The sequence below is a fragment of the Xenopus laevis genome, chromosome 7L (assembly GCF_017654675.1).
Source record: "Xenopus laevis strain J_2021 chromosome 7L, Xenopus_laevis_v10.1, whole genome shotgun sequence".
Lineage (NCBI taxonomy): Eukaryota > Metazoa > Chordata > Amphibia > Anura > Pipidae > Xenopus > Xenopus laevis.
The window spans coordinates 41727017-41744790 of NC_054383.1; the positions used below are offsets into that span (position 1 = coordinate 41727017).

At 39.3% G+C, this 17774-nt stretch overlaps 1 protein-coding gene across 9 annotated transcripts in view; it reads left to right on the plus strand.

Annotated features, from left to right (window-relative positions):
• The window catches only part of gbf1.L (golgi brefeldin A resistant guanine nucleotide exchange factor 1 L homeolog), a 170055-nt gene that overhangs the window by 71817 nt on the left and 80464 nt on the right, over positions 1-17774 (plus strand). For all 9 annotated transcript variants that reach the window (XM_041568839.1, XM_041568838.1, XM_041568841.1 and 6 more), the window contains 3 exons: positions 11159-11277; positions 12718-12826; positions 14693-14753. In XM_041568839.1, the coding sequence (XP_041424773.1) occupies positions 11159-11277; positions 12718-12826; positions 14693-14753 (289 nt within the window). The remainder of the gene's footprint in view (positions 1-11158; positions 11278-12717; positions 12827-14692; positions 14754-17774) is intronic.

A 17774-nucleotide genomic window follows, 5' to 3' on the forward strand; every position in this document is an offset into this window, starting at 1 on the left:
GGGTTCCTCTTAGAATGCTCACGGTCTAGCTCGACCTGGAACTCCCTCTGGCGAGTATCGACCTTCACGGCCAAGGCGACCAACTCTTCCCAACGGGGAGGAATTTCCCGGGATACGAGGTCGTTCTTTATTCTTATAGCCAGGCCGTTGTAGAAGGCAGCATGATAACCATCATTGTTCCACGACGTCTCCGCTACCAGGGTGCGAAACTCAATGGCATACTCCGGAACCGAGCGGGAGCCTTGCTGGAGCTGGAACAACCGAGCCGAAGAAGCTATGGCTCGTCCAGGAGCATCAAACACTGTCCGGAACTCATGGAGAAAGGTACAGGCATTATCGATCAAAGGATCCTTCTTTTCCCAAAAGGGTGATGCCCATTCTAGGGCCTTTCCCTGCAGACGAGAGATAACATAACCCACTTTGGCTCGCTCCGAGACAAACTGACCTGGCAGCAGGGCAAACTGGATCTCACATTGAATAATGAACCCTCTGCAAGCGTCAGGATCACCACTATAGAGAGGAGGTGCGGGGATGCGAGGCTCGGAGACTTGGAGCGGGGTTGCAGGTACAGCGACTGGTGCCACGGGAGTCAAGGTAGACACTTTCTCCAGGACTGCGCCAATGGCCTGACCAAAGTGAGACTGGAGTACTTCATAAGAGTCAATTCGGGAGGCCAAAGCTCGAATGGTTTCACCAACATCAGGCGAAGCATGAGTCTCCTCCAAAGGGTCCATGGCCCAACTATACTGTAAGGGGCCCGAAGGCGCAGTAATAGTGTAGACCAAAGAGGAGACCAAACCAAGTTCGAGGTACAAGAGGGTTTATCAAAAGAATCGTCAAGGTACAGGCAAATAGATCAGACCAGGCAGCAGACAACAGGAATCGTAATAACAGGCAAGAGTCGGTACACAAGAATCAAAAGCAGTATATCACACCCAGGAACAGACGAACAGGAACCTATAGTTGGGCAAGGACTGGAAGGGGAGAGAGGTTTAAGTAGTCTCTGAGTTTGGCGCCAAAGTTGACGCACTGGCGTCAGACGCTGACGCGCTTGCGTCAGACGCAGACGCCAGCGTCCCCACGCTGACGTCCTGACGCCGGCGCCCATTCTGACGCCGGCGTCCATTCCGTCGCCGGCGGCCAATCCGGGAGCAGGAAGACGATGACACCATGGAGCTGCGCCCATCAGGAACCATGCGGTGAGGCAGGGGGTCGCCATCTTGGACGCCATCTTTGGAAGGTGAGTTAGAATCCATTACACTTGCTTCTCGTATTTGTCAAGCCCCAAAGGATAGTACTCTGCACTTCTGTATATACGGAGTCTGACTGCATGTGCATATATAGGGGCAGATTTATCAAAGGTTGAATGTTAATTTTTTACCTTGAATGAACTCAGATGACCTCAACATTTAAATAATATCTTATTTAAGAAAAAACTTGAATATCTAAAACTGGAACGAATATTACTGACCCAAAAACTCAAATCAAATTCGAATCGACTTCAACTCGAATAGAGTTTTTTTCTCAGAAAAAAACTCGAATGTTAGGAAGCGGCTATCTTGAAATGGGTCACTGGACCTCTTCCATTGACTTTTACATGAACTCTGCAGGTTTTAGGTGACGAATAGTCGAAATTCGAATTGTTCCCAGGGTCCAGGTATGATAAATCTCCAATTTGAGTTTGAATTATTCCCAACTTGAATTTGTGAATTTGTTTTGACCAAAAATCCAACTCGAATACAAAAACCTTAATAAATCTGGCCCATTTTGTACAACAATGTTTGCAACTTTCTCTCAGTAATTGCCAAAATGCCCTCGTTTGGTTCCGTCACCTCAAACCTAGATCATTTATTTGAAGTGGCCACAGCTGTTCTGCGGAAGAGCAGCTGCACTAAAAACAAACCCAGATAAACCACATATTAAAGCCTGATTCATCTGTATCCGTAGAGAACATAGATGGGTTTAAAAGTATTAAAAAATAAATTCTCTAGAGACCCCAACCCCTCCTTGTGGCCAGTGTGATTCCTCTTTAATTCTACGAAGTCTGGGTTACAATGCAGAGAGCTCATTAGGATAAATAACATAAATATGCATTTATTTGAGATGGGTGGCAGAGTAATTAAACTGGCTTAGTCTGCTCTTCTTTTTCAACTGCTGGTAAGATATAGTTGAACTCAAAGCAATCTCGACTACGTTTTTGATAGCTTTGCTCCTCTGTATGCCAGTGAGCGAATGATCTTAAAAAGGGTTTTATCAACCTACCTCCTTAGTTTGAAACATCAAATAAATAAAATTTTTTTGCCTGGAGGCATCTCTTTTAAATGCCCTAACTCTACCACCAATAACAGCCAGATTAAACTACTTTATTATAAATAAAATTTGCTCCCCTTGCCCAAAAGCCCCCCTTTAGTTTAATTATCGGCAGTTAGTTAAGGGTTCAACAGTGGCAAAAGAAAAAGCACATAAAACCATTGACATTTGGCCAAATTATCCTCTGCAATACCAGAGGAAGGAATTGTCAATGGAGGATTTTCCTAGATATGGGGGAAAAAAATTATATTTTATTTTTTTCAATGAGATGTAAGAAGTTAAAAACCTGAGGCCCTTTATTTTACTGGTTCATTATAATGTGGAGTTTCCCTACCTACCTTTGACCCCTCTCTTTGCTGAAAGGAGTAAGGGACCATAGGTCATGGGACAATGTTTATTTTTTTTAATTTTTTAACACCCACCCTAGTGTCAAGTTTAGGACATAAGTCCTAACTAGGTTGTTGGGTGGGTCATGTTTCAATTTTGACACACACAGACACAATTTTTATTTTGGGAACAAAAAAAAACTAATATAAGAGCTAATAGACATCATTTTCTTTTTGAAAGACAAAGTGCAAAAAAAAGAAAAGTTGCAATTAGTCTTTTTTTTCCACTATACAAACTGCCTTCCTCAAAATTGCAGCAGGTCTCTGCACTCCGTTTTAGAGCCCAGATACCTTCAGCTTCCTCAGTGAATACATTGCTGCATTACTACTGAAATACCCCCCCCCCATATATCCTTCACTATATATCATATAGAATATAAGATGTCGAGAGTTCGGTAACTAGTATAAAGAAACAAAGCTTCCTATTTATATGTATTATTTGTTCATAGCAAACAACTTTTGCGAAAATTTCAATTTAACATAAGCTTTATCATACTGAAATTAGAAATTATCTAAATATAATCAATTAAAAATTCTTAGCCGTTTCTGAAATAACCAAGTTAATCTTCACTATCCCCCACTCAACTGCATCCGTCTCTCTTCATTCTCTCTTCATGCAGGAGTTGAGAGAATGATTTTGAATGACAGTTAAAGGAGAAACAAACCCTTAATAAAAAAAACCCTACCCCTACCCTACATAGATCCCCCCCCCCAGCCTAGCTGCTACCCCGGGCAAATGCCCCTAATTCTTTACTTACCCCTCCTTGCAGATTCTGTCCAGCAGATTTCACGGCAGCCATCTTTAGCCACTTCGGTAATCTTCTGAATGAGACAGGAGCTTCGGCAATTTTTGGGAGTTTTGGCGCATACACAGTTGTCGCCAAACAGAAAATTGCTCCACCTGCGTATGCGCCGCTTTGGTGGTCTATAATTTTGCAGATTTTTTTTTTTTAATTATTTATATGGGATGGGAGGGACAAACAGTTGAACTGTGCAAAGAAACAGTGGTATGCAGCATCGTACAATCCAGAGCATGAAGGTTACAGTAGCTGCAAAGAGATGTACAATTCAGCGACAAAGGCAGTGAACATAGTCACGTGTCAATTATAAAATATGAGGTAACAGTTGGTATAAATGGGAGTAATAATCATTGTTAAATATTACACTTCAGCTATGGCAGGGTGCAGGTCTAACCAGGGAGCTCATATTTAATCATATTTTGCAGGACACCCGCGAGCCTCATATGTCAAATACAGGAAAAGGCAGAGGTTAATCATGGTTACCACTGTTTAATTGGGCTCCTGTTGATCTGTAAAGATCAATTCTGCTGGGACAGAACACTGGTTCCAAAGAGACAATTTGGGCCCTAAATGCATTCTAAAATTGAAGCTACCGAAAATACTGCTTGCACGCTATTCTCCATTCAAAGCAGGGGGTAGTGACTGTCATCGGGCAGCAAGTATAGTTCCCATGTCTCCTATAGGGAATGTTCTTCACTGCCTCCAACAAGCCCAGTCTGAGTAGTATGGCTGGGTCTAGTAGGGCTGGGTCTGTATCATCTATGTTAAACCAAGTATGTACATAATAAAGCTGGCTGGCTAGGCATTAAAAGTGTAGGTGAGGGAAGGCAACCCTCTGTTTTACCGAGCTTTCCTTGGCAGACTTATCACGCGCAGAGATAGAAATAAAAGACACAATATTAGATAAGAATAATATATTGTAATAAAATTAGTACATCACAGATTGACAACGCAACGTCTAGCCAAGCTTCCCTTGGCAGACTTTTGAGAGGAACATCAGCTGGTGACCCCGGGCCAGGTACAGCGAACTCTCAAAGCCAGATCAATTGGGCAAGGTTCTACACAACACGTCTGCTAGATGAAGTCCCGAAGCCCCCTATGTGAATGAGATACAATCTTCCTTCTTGATAAACATGTTTATATGTTTACGAGTTAATTAATTCAACTCCTGCTGTTCCATTGTCATACATACTTGTTAAAGCTGGCCATAGATGTTGAGATTTTTAAAAGATCAGAATCTGATTGTGAGACCACGATCTTCTCAGAACGATCGTACGAATTTACCATCAACTAAAAAGACCAATTTGCCAGGAAAACAAAGGGGAGCTGCCTGCTTGGCCCTGCAAACATAAATAGATTGCACTGGGACCGACAAAGATTTTTTGACCTGGCCGATCAATTTGCCATAGATGTCGGCCGAAAAATCGTAAGATGTACGATCGATCGAATCCCACTAACCGCACGATAATTTCAAAGGATTGGTTGGACTTCCCTAAAATCGGTCGTTCGGCAAGAAGAATCGTCGCGTCTATGGGGAGCTTTATACATCCATATAATAACTAATTATCCATATTGGATACACTTGATCACACTCACTTTCATACATTGCCTGCCATGTCACATTTGTATCACACCCTCCCCTTATCCAGTGGGGCAGTGAGAGCTTGCCAGGGCATCCTGGGGCTTTTTTGGACCACAGGAAGGGGATTAGTATTGAGTTGATCTTTAGGAATATCTTCTTGGGGACCCAGATGGGTGAGTTGTGTAACTGATACAAGAACTTGGGAAAGTGTATCATTTCATATATGTTTATATGCAGGGGCGCTCGGCCAATGATGCGGCAGCTCCAGATTCATTTCCAGGGGCGGCAAAAAGCAGCTCCTGTACTTTTAAGAGCCGAATTACCGGTTTTGAAACCGGAAATTCGGCTTTACTAGAGTGGGAGAGCACAGTTGCGCTCTCCGGACTAGTGTTCCTGCCTCGGATGCCTCCCCTGCAGATGGGTAAGCCGGCGAGGGGGCAGCATTTTGAGGAGCCACCTCAGATGGCTTCTTCACCGGAATCGCCGCTGTTTATATGCCTCACATTGTAAGGGCTACTTTGAACCAGAAGGCTGTTTTTACCATTTTCAACTGGGCGAAGACTGGTTCAGTATTGTCTTTGATATACGATGTGTAGGTAGGGGAAACCTGGATGCCTTGATAGCGAAATTAGCCACCTGTTGAACACCTTGAGTAGCAGGGGGATGATTAGGGATAGTGGGAGATTAACTGATTAGGACTTATTGATGAAGAGCTCAGATCATGTACTATACTTTGATCATCTTATGCTGCTTGCAAAGATTCAGCAAGGTCGGCTAGAAAAAGTAGGCAATCGTCGGCTTAGAGAGACAACTTGTTCTCTATAGAGTTTAAACATTTTACCCAAATAATTCTAACTTTTAAAGGAGTTGTTCACCTTCCAGGGCTTTTTTCAGTTCAGTTGTTTTCAGATAGTTCACCAGAAGTAAAAACTTTTTTCAGTTATTTTCTTTGTCTAATTATGGCTGGTTCCATGGTTCCATTTTTCACCGACTTGTCTTTCTGAAGTATCTCAGTGATGGAGGGTCATTTACTCTGTAACTGTTTGATACATTAGTTGATACATTAGTTTTCTTTGTCCCTGCTGTACAGAATGCCTGAGTTTCATTAAAGGCAGCTGTTAGAATTGATACAATAGTTGCTAAGATTCTACAGATGCTGCTGAGAAACATATCAACTAATGTAGCAAATTATAACAGTGTAGAATCTGCACCTGGATTACTTGAGCTGCTAGACTGAAAAGGCAGAGACAGAAACACTAAGCATTAAACATAATTTTTGAAAAAACAGTCAAAAATAAAATGTGGAAAGCAATTGAAAAAGCCTATCTTTGTGGTGATCATTGTGAAACTTACTGAACTGAAAAAAGTCTTGGAAGGGGACCAGCCCCTTTAAAGTGATTTAATTTTTATCTGCAATAATAAAACATTACCTTGTACTTGATCCTAACTAAGCCACATATCCATATTGTTGGTATGGTGCTACTGTTTTATTGGTTTATAGCAGACGTAAGGAATGGTAATCCAAATTACAGGAAGATCAAGCCCCAGGTCCCATGCATTCTGGATAATAGATTTTATAACTAAAAACAAAACATTTTGTTTGCAGATCATATAGTATGTGACCCAACTTCTAATTTGGTGATTCAGTTTGGTATTTAGAAAATCTTTGGTGACTGAATGGGCAAATGTGAAAATTATGGATTCAGCGCATTCAGTCACCAAAGATTTTCTAAATACCAAATTGAATCACCAAATTAGAAGTTGGGTCACATACTATATCTTCCACAAAAGATTTTTTTTGATTATATAAAAGAGTCAGGCTAATCTGTATAAAAGAGGTGTACATTATTTACATTATGCAGGCTTCATAAATGGAAATTCACCAGACATGTATGTATAATATTGTATAACAGGGCCATCTTCAGAAATCATGGGGCCCTGTATGTCAAAATTTTCTGGGGTCCCTGCCCGCCCCAAGCCCCACCCCATATCTCGTCCACCCCACAATAAAAAAGCCAAACAGAAATCAGAGCTAAAACAGTACCCCCCCTAAATTATAAAAACCCCACACGCACAAGTTATAAAAAGCCACTGGTGGCCAGAAACCTCATTTAAGTTGTCTTAACCTAGTTGTCAACCTACCCAATATTTTAAAAAATTGCTTGTCTGGGCCCCCCATAAGTTTGGCTCTTAAGGGGGGCCCGGCCATGCTTCACTTACTTGATTGCCCCGCTGTCAGTATTCTGCAAAGTTTAGAAGAGGGGACGGGAGCTCCGGGCCCAGCATCATTTCTGTCCTATTCAGTTCTCTGTACCCTCATTGGTCGATTAAGTAAAGTCCCGGTGAAGCTGCATTGGGATTGGATAGGCTGGAGGAGAAGTCCCTACTTCACCAATCCAATCCCTTTACAGCTTTACTGGGACTTAAACGTAATGAGGGCACACCGGAGCTCCCGTCCTCTATTCTAAACGTTGCAGCAGGCTGACATTGAAGCATGGCCGGGCCCCCCTAACACACACAAATCTGCGGGCCGGGACAACTGTCCCCCCCCCGATGGCGACCCTGTATAATATCACATACAGTATCAGATTATGTTACTGCTCTTGGCTAAACTAGTTCTATTCTGTCAACTATCACATTTTGTGGGAGTACCCATTATTCTAAGTTGTGACATAAAATGGCTTGAGCATTGAATGCTGTTTACAATGTAATGCTCTGAAGTAACATTTTCCATAGCAGTGCAGCATATAAAGTGGTAAAGCCTGCTGTCCTTACTTCGCTAAAAATTAGACAACACAACGTTAAAATATGGGAAACCATGACACTGTACCTGCAGAGTTGTATGGTAGTGTTAGCAGTAGCCCTATATATTAACACACATGTTAATAAGCAAGCTATAGTTCAAGCTATATCGATTACATGTCGTCACAGGCATAATTTTAAAAAAATATTATGTTGGTTACCTTTACTTTTGTGCAGCTCAAAATATTTGTTGCTTGCTCATATCATCACATGCTGTTGTTAGTTTTGCATGGCTCCTTTAGCCCATTAATTAAAATCAAGACTGTAACAGCCTCAGCACTGTCCTTTTATGCATTTGCTGCCCCCTAATGGTCACAAAAAAGTTTGCTAAAGGGGAACTCCAGCTTCCAAACCAAAATTTGATAAAGAGGCACATATAACAGAGAAACCCCTAATATACCAATCACAGTTACCTGTTTTTTTCAAAAAGTTTGAATAAATGCCATTTTCTATGCTGAAATCCATCTGTTTAACATTTCTTCTCTTTCTGCACCATTTGAAATCCTGGCAGGGAAGGAGAGACTAAACACTGATGTTACAAATTGTCAGGGTTGGACTGGCCCGGCTGGACACCAGAAAAAACCCGATGGGCCCCCATCGGGCCAGACCCCTCTCCCGATCTACAGGTGCTGCACCTGCGCGTGGCACCATTCACTCAGGACCTCACGCAGGTACACCGAGCACCTTCATGCATGCGCGCTTGGTGCATCACAGTAGGGGGGCAGGGGTCGGAAAGGGGCCCTGGACAATAGTCCCGGTGGGCCCCTGGCCCCCAGTCTGACCCTGAAAATTGTATCAACTTCTCCACAGCCTACAGACAGCATGCAGGTGCTACATAACCCACAATGCATTGCACTGTGATGTTCCGTTCCTTATTGAAATAACGTGTTTGGAGGATGTAGACTGAGGACAGATGGCTGCTGATACAAAGTAACGGTAGTCATTGAGCTCAGCAAAGTAATCAGAGAGCAGGGGGTGAGGCTTAGGAACCTGTCAGAAACCATTAAAAATCATGAAAAGTCTGCATATTTTTTTAATTGATGTATATTGCTTAAAATTGTTTACTTTTCAAAAAGCTCAAGTTATGTTTGTGTGGAATTCCCCTTTAAACTTGTAATGCTGTGCTTTAAAACATTTTTCAAGTACTCCTATAATATTCTAGCAAATAATCTAATATGTTAGCCATGCTTATCAAGGCAATGTTGGAACAGTTGTGACGCTGAATTATTTTCTATGGTATAATTAGAATAACATTTATTATTTGAAGAATGGTACATTGTCTCTTTGAACAACATATTTTATCCATGATGCTTAGAAGCAAGCATATACAGGTATCTGATCTAATATCTGGAAACCCATTATAGGGTGGCTGTCTGCCGTAGAGTCCATTTTAATCAAATTATTCCCAAAGAAATTATTTTATATATATATATATATATATATATATATATATATATATATATATATATATATATAAACGTTAGTCTTTTAATAAAAATGTTTTATTTTCAAGTAAGTCCTGAGAGTGCGGACCTTTCTGTGAGTTAAATTTACTTAATTTGGACACTGCACCCAGGCACGTTTGCACACAGTGACGAGAGTGCCGGCTCCTCCATGGATTTTATATATATATATATATATATATATATATATATATATATCTATATATATATATATATATATATATATATATATCTCTCTCTCTCTACTATAATGGCTTACTTTAGACTCTGAGTCAGTTATTTTGTTTGCTGAAAACTGCACCAGTCCTGGGCTGGATGTTCATGCGAAGCAGACTGAAAAGTCGTCTTTTTGCTCCACTGCACGTGCTCCAGGGCCATGCCATAGAGACAATCCAGGTACAATAGTACTCTGTGTCAGTTTTAATCAAACAGGAAAAACTGGCAGTGTTTTCAGGTATGAGCTTAGGGTAAGGTCACACTGGGCGATTCGGGGAGATGTAGTTGCCTGGCGACTAATCGCCTCGTCTTTGCAGCGACCAATCTCCCCGAACGTCTTCCCTCATTCTTGCGCTGGCTAAAATTAAAAATTGCCGACGCTAAGCACACGCGGCGATTCTTTTCCGAAGTTGCATCACGTGGAAACTTCGGGTGACTTCTGAAAACGAATCATTCGGGGAGATTGGTCGCCGCAAAGACTAGGCGATTAGTCTCCAGGCGACTAAATCTCCCCGAATCGCCCAGTGTGACCTTACCCTTATAGTCAGTGAATGGTAATCATACCTTTCCTTCTCCTTGAAATTAGTCCTTTTTGTTTTTTTAAATATATATTAAAAATCAACTCAAAATTGCAGTAACTTATTGCCTACAATTTTTCAATACAAAAACAGAAACTTCAGAGTTAGCTCCAATTTCCCTCTTTATATTCTGTATGGTGCACGTACCATAAATGGCAAGATCACACCAATGCCTGTAGAGAAGAAACTCGCATCATCCTTTTCAATAAAATTACCTTTATGCCACCAACATGGCAAAGACCCTGGATTAAAGTGTCGTTCATCTTAGGGGGGGGGGTCTAGGCCCATAAGGGGCCCCGCACACATCCCCAAGGTGGTGAACGTTTTAATGCTTTAAAGGGGATCTGTCATGTAAACAAAAATTTAACAAAAGTTAATGATTTAGCAAAAAATAATGATGCTACTTTTTACTATACCCCTCCCAGGGATCTCTCTATGTTCAAGCATTGTCTCTGTTCTTATTTTGAGGACAGTTAGCTCAGAACAAGATTTAGGAAGAAAGAGCACAGGATAGTGATGAGTAGAGCTAAAATTTTTAAAAATAATGACACAAATCTTGCATATAGAAGAGGAGAATAGTGTGACGCTACATATTTTTAATTGATTATATTTAGAAAGTATTAGATGAAGCTTTGTGATTAAAGTTTATTGGCTTTTTGTCTGCCCAATATTTATCCTTTAACTTTTTTTTATAAATGCTAACATGAAAATGCTGTTAGCATTTATCAGTTTGAGAATTCTCAGTTTTTAGGAATGTTCAAGTAAGTGGAATGATAGATTTACAAACAAACACTGATATGACCATTTTACTGAATGAACCTTTGCACCTTTGAGATCCGGAATGTTTTCATGGAAAAAAAATGCAGACAAGAAGACAAAAGAAAATATCTAAAAAATATTTATACCTGCAGGAGAAACCCCACTTTAATTTAAACTAGAACTACTTTTTAAATTTTGAACATTGAGCAATTGATGCATATGTGGATATAATTAGATGTTTCATCTGTTTTTCTCATCCTAGATCCAAGCCATGAAGGCACAGCTGAAGGAATTGAAAATATGGCAGATGCAGTTACACATGCCCGGTTTGTTGGCACTGACCCAGCGAGTGACGAGGTTGTCTTGATGAAAATCTTGCAGGTAACCGGAGAGAAAAAGGACTGCATCTTGTTGTCCTTATCTTGGGGCATTTAAATGAATTGCTTAAGCCCTTTGTATCCTGTTACATGGAGACACGGGCCATGTTTTGACTCTGTAAGAGCTTTGCGCCTAATGTTGTTTTTTAAACAAAAAGGGGTGGGGGGGGGGGTAGTTGCGTACCTACAGTAAAAGCTTTTTAGAATGAAACATAATTAAAAGCTTTAATTAATTGATTTCAATCATTTGACAACCTGTATCAGAAAAGTCCTTTGGGGTTTGTAAGGAGGGCAGAAAAAATGTTCAACTTCATTAGGATAATTGAATGTAGAACAAAACTTTAGCAATCTTTTTTCAAATAAAGAGGACTATTGTAATCATTTTAATTTTAATCAAGCATTTTATATGTAGTACAATTGGCTATATCTAATTTCATTTGCCCTTTTTGAGACCATCTTGGTTTCTAAAATGTTGGGACTTTGAAATCAACACAAACTAGTATTTTACTAAATAGGGGACATCAAACTCTGTTAATCTTCAAACTGTGCATTGCAATGTAGCATATGTGGCTCGAGAAGTTTTTGCATAGTTGATCAAACTTTGATAAGGTTAATATTTTTTCTGAACTGGTAACAGGTGTGTGGCACAAGGGAAGTAAAGAGCTGTTACATTTCTAAATTTATTTTCACGAGTCCACAAAATTACTCTTCATAGCAACATCACGTCTTATTTTTGTTTGACAATGCAGTCGACACAAGCATGCTTTGATATTCAGTTTGACATTCTGTACTTGCAGGTTTGGCAGCTCATAAGTCAAAATACTCCATAATGCACTCCATAATGCAGAAGCTAATTCACCATGTTTGCATTCTTGCATATGCAAAAATCAAAAATTCAACCTTAATATGAGTTATAGCAGTAAAATCTTATCTGGCATGCATTAAACCTCAAATTGCACTAAATGGTGGTGGCAGTTGTATAGTGAGTGCGTCTCTATTGGGCAGATTCCCTAAAGGGCGAAGTGACTAACGCTAGCGAAAATTTGTCATTGTGACGTCATATTGGAACTTCAGCAATTTCCTAATGTGCGCTGGTGTCACTTCGCCCCCTGGCGCTTCACTTAGTGAAGGAGATAGACGCTAGAGTTGCTGTAAATTCGCCAGAGTTCGTCACCCTGGACGCAACTTCGCTCTTTAGTGAATTGGCGTTGTCCTAGCGAATTTACACCTGTTGCGATGGCTGCAAAGCCGTCACTGCCGAATTTTCGCCGGTTAGGGAATTTGTCTCTATGGGTTGTTTACAGTGTTGCCATGGTCCACCAGTTTGGTTGCTCTGTACTATGTCATTATGAGGATGTTGCAAGTTATTACAGTCGTTGTTGTAGTATTATCTATTACGCCAGAATGTTTTGTCATTTACACACTCTGCCTATCTCTTATTTAGGTTTTGAGGACTTTGCTTCTCACCCCAGTTGGAGCTCATTTAACAAATGAATCTGTTTGTGAAATAATGCAGTCTTGTTTTCGCATATGCTTCGAAATGAGGCTAAGTGGTAAGTTTAAAAAAATCTTTCTATTTCTTCACTGGCTGCAGTTATATAAAGGTGACCTATGAAGAAGTTGTCTTAGTGCATAAGTATATTGTTTCCCCTCTTGATTGTAAAACTTACCGGCATCGGATCCACTATCTGGAAATCCGTTATCCAGGAAGCTCGATTTAGGATGCAAGCCATCTCTTAGATTTTAATCAAACCATTCAACATTTTCAAAATGATTTCCTTTTCCTCTTTAATAATAAAACAGTACCTTGTAGTTGATCCAAACTAAAATATAATTAATCCTTAGTGGAGGCACAATAATCTTATGGGGTTTATTTAATGTTTAAATGATTTCTTGGCAGACGTATGGTGATCCTGATTACAGAAAGACCCCTTATATGGAAAACCCCAGGTCCCAAGCATTCTGGATATCCAGTCCCATACCATTCTTCACAGTTTTCAAACATTTTTATTAATATCATAAAAGCATCAATCATGTCTTGATGCTGTGTAATTGTGGATTAAAACAGCACAGTCTTTCTTCAGGGAAATACACTACTGAGACTTGCCTTACCACCCCAAAACCTTTAGTATCCCACTGCCTAAAATTATGTTTATTGACAAAATAATATCTAAAACTCATATAGGAAAGAAAAAAATCAATGGAAATCACAGCACTGGTGGGTTACTCTTGCTTATCCCGTTGTTGTCAGGGGAACTGATCATTATTCTGATTGTCAAACAGCTCAGTGTTCCAGAGCTCTAAAACATGGCAAAACTGCAACTTTTTAAGGACTGAAGAATGACACATTACAGTATATGTGAAATTTGCATAGCAGTAGTTTTGTTGAGCTATTATTATTCTACACTGTAATGGTTAAATGTTAAAGCTCAAAAAAGTATAGCTAAAATAAGAGGAGCTGGATTTGATTCTAGAGACCCTTTGTTACTTGCTTCTCACCTTGTACAAGACATTTCATCTTTTAAAATTCCAGTATGATTAACGCTGTCCATGCTGTATCAATTGGTGTAAAAAAAGTTATACAGATAAGTGCCATAAAATGTTTTGCATTCAGATCTTACTACATAGGGATCTGTTATCTAGAAATCCATTATCCAGAGAGCTCGAATTACAGGGTGGCTGTCTCCCATAGACTCCATTTTATCCAAATAATCCAAATTTTATTTTTCTCTATAGTAATAAAACAGTACCTTGTACTTGATCCTAACTAAGATATAATTAATCTTTATTGTAAGCAGAACCAACCATTAGGTTTATTCAATGTTTACATGGTTTTCTAGTAGAAGGTATGAAGATCCAAATTACGGAAAGATCCGTTATCTGGTAATCCCTAGGTCCCTAACATTCCGTATAACATGTCCCATACCTATATTAAGTTTAGTAATTAGTGAGCTAGCAATGGTATTCGCAAGTTAAACTTTCTAAGCTCAGGGACATGTATTTCTTATAACTAACATTTAAAATAACAAGTTATTCTTTATTCAATTTATTTGCATTTTTTTGAACAACAAAATGTGATTGAAACATATCCATGTTTTTTAATTATTTTAACAGAATGTAAATGATTTTGCTAATAACGAGAGAGAGAGAGTTTTTCAATACAACTCCACAGAGCCTGCTTTCTCACAAAGGCTATTTATATCAGACCATTCAAATCTATTGTTCCAGCTCCACAGCACCATCTTGTGTCCCTAACACTTCCATACAGTGTGTGCAGTTGGGGGTAGATTGGGCTTGGTTTTAATAAATTTGCCGTAATCCTTTGTAAACAAGGACTGGAGGGGAGTCCGCTTGCAGAAGCCTCTTGATAATATCACACAGCATAATGACACCTGTGTTATTTGTTTTTGTCTTCATAGAGTTATTGAGAAAATCTGCAGAGCACACTCTTGTCGACATGGTGCAGCTGCTCTTCTCAAGGTAAACCCTCTCGTGTTTGCCTGTGCCTTGCTGACATAGCCCCCCCGAGGACTGGCATATTATGCACTTTTTCTGGGTCCACAGGGCAGGATGCGCAGTGATCTGTCTTCTTTGAGGACGGACAGTCTAAAGCAAGTGCAGGGCATAAACTGCATTCTTCCAAATTACATTTCATAACTTGGTTGGCATTTTTACCCCTTTGCTGTGTGAAAATCCCTTGTAAAACTATATCAATCATTATTCCAAACTAATTATGCTTTATTGTTTAAGTACTGAAAAGAACAAAAGAAATATTTATATAAGCTAAATCGGCATACTTTGACAGTTAATTTAACTTGGCATTATATATTGTTTTACCTAATTTTTATTTAATTTCTCTCTCTTAATCTCAATAATATAAAAACTCTTTCCCTTTATGTACTGCTTTATCATCTGCCATTTGTTTTTTAATTTAAGCAGTAATATAACTTTTAATTATTTAATCATTAAAACAATACAGGCATATTAAGATTGATTATTTTTTAAAGGCTAATTTCACATAATGATTTTTGTGACACACTCTGTTACAGTCCATGGGGCATTGTTGTCGACCACTGAAAATAACTAGGGATGCACCGAATCCACTATTTTGGATTGAATCCCGAATCCTTCGCGAAAGATTCGGCCGAATACCAAACCGTATCCGAATCGTAATTTGCATATGCAAATTAGTGGTGGGAAGGGGAAAACATTTTTCACTTCCTTGTTTTGTGACAAAAAGTCACGTGATTATCCTCCCCGCCCCTTATTTGCATATGCAAATTCGGATTTCGTTCGGCCGGGCAGAAGGATTCGGCCGAATCCTGCAGAAAAAGCAGAATTCTGGCCGAATCCCGAATCCTGGATTCGGTGCATCCCTAAAAATAACACTGAAATGGCACATGCATGGCCCAGATGAGCCCTACCAAGGTTTTTTGGCTTTAAACAACTCTTTTGACTTTATTAAGGTTCCCTGGACTTGTGTAGTTATCAGTGTTAAAGTAATGTATAAGCTGCAACATGTATCATACAGACCTCCATTCATCTTTAAATTTCCAGCCATATGCAAATTAGCCTGAGCGAAGACCACTAATAAAGTTGCGCTAGGCAGAATTGAACGCTAGCGCATCTTCGCTTTGATTTGCTCGCATTGCTGAAGTAACGCTAGTAAAAAATCGCCAGCCTCCGTTGCCTGGGACGAAACTCCGCAATCAATTTGCGCATCTCGCCGAATTTTCGCCTGGCGAAGTGTTGCGATGGCTGCAAAGCCGTCGATGGCGAATTCGCACCGCTTAGTAAATTTACCCCATAATCTACAATCACATCACATTTTGGTTGGCCAGAAAAATAAAGACAAATGCTGCTTGTTTAGTTTGCTTAAAGGGATTGTTCACCTTTCAGTTTACTTTTAGTATGATGCTGGGGTGACTTCAATTCACTGCAATTTGTTTCCTTTTGTATTGTGGTTTTTGAGTTATTTAGCTGTTTATTCAGCAGCTCTTCAGTTTGCAATTTCAGCAATATGGTTAGTACAGTTCATATTACCCCAACAGCCATACAAATGATTTGAATAAAAGAGGAATATGAATAGGAGAGGGTCTGAATAGAAAAATAAGTAATAAAAAGTAGCAATAACATCATTTGTAGCTTTACAGAGCATTTGTTTTTGTTTTTTATGAGACGAGTGACCCCTATTTGAAAGCTGTAAAGAGTCAGAAGAAAAAGACAAATAGTTAAAAAAAAGAAAAAAAAAACTATAAAAAATAAATAATTAATGATCATTTGAAAAGCGATTTACAATTGGTAATTCTATTACATACAAAAAGTTAGCTTAAAGGTGAACCACTCCTTTTAGACCACATGGATAGGTCAGAAGGCTACCGGAAAAATGTTCTGTGGACAGATGTGCTGACAGTAGAGCTGTTGAATGAAGAGTGCTTAAGCATAGTCAATGGGTGTAGTGTGTATATTCAGCATGCAAACAAGTTGATAATTATGTTTTTCCACCCCCACAAAAGCATTTGTCATTTGAGATTAAAAAAAAAGTGGATAACAAAAACCAACCTAAAGGGAAAAAAAATTAGCAAATCTGACCTATTAAGGGGATTATTTATCAAAGGTCGAGTTATGTGAGCTTTTTTAGACCTCGAACTAACTCAACTCAAATGATTTCTAATTTAAGAACACACTTGAATGGAAAAAATAAAATCAGCGAACTCGGGGAAAACAACCTGAAAACTCTAATGTAGTTTTCTGCAGGGAAAAGCTCAAATAGATCGAATTGATCGAGTTTTCGAGCTAAATCCTCCGAAAAAAATTCAACATCATGAAGGCTATTAACATCTTCAAATGGTTCAAGGGAACTCTACCATTAACTTCTACATGACCGTGTCAGGTTTTTGATGGTGTATTTTTTCGGATGTGAGCAATGTCCATGGACGGGGTATAATAAATTTAGCAAACTTGAGTTTTATTTTAACCTGAAAAATTCATTGACACAAAAATAACCTTGAAAATTGAAATTTTGTTGAAAACACAACTCGAACCTTAATAAATCTGCCCCTTAATGTTTAATTAACAAGATTCTTCAACCTATCAATTTCTGCTTCACAAGAGAATTTGCCACAGTTCCGTTCAGTAAGCTTCTTGTTTATTGCCCCTAGACTTGGGGGAAAAAAGATTATATGCCTCCAAGAATAGCTATTAAACCTTCTTGCTTTTGTTGGATGGGTTAAGAAAAAAAGTTTCACAAATTGCCATTTTATTGTGCAAGCCAAGTTGTTAACATCTAGCTCTTATATCCCAGAATAAAGGTATTGTCATTGCTGCTGATGTTGTAGTATCAGACACCGAGGAGCTGAAAAAATATTTAGATCTGGCATTCAAGAAACCTGTTTTTTTTAATGATATGTTATTGGATTACAAATCAGGCAGGTGAAAATTCGTAATTGCAACTGCAAAACACTGACCTTCAAAACTCAATTATCTCTGTGTGTCACGACC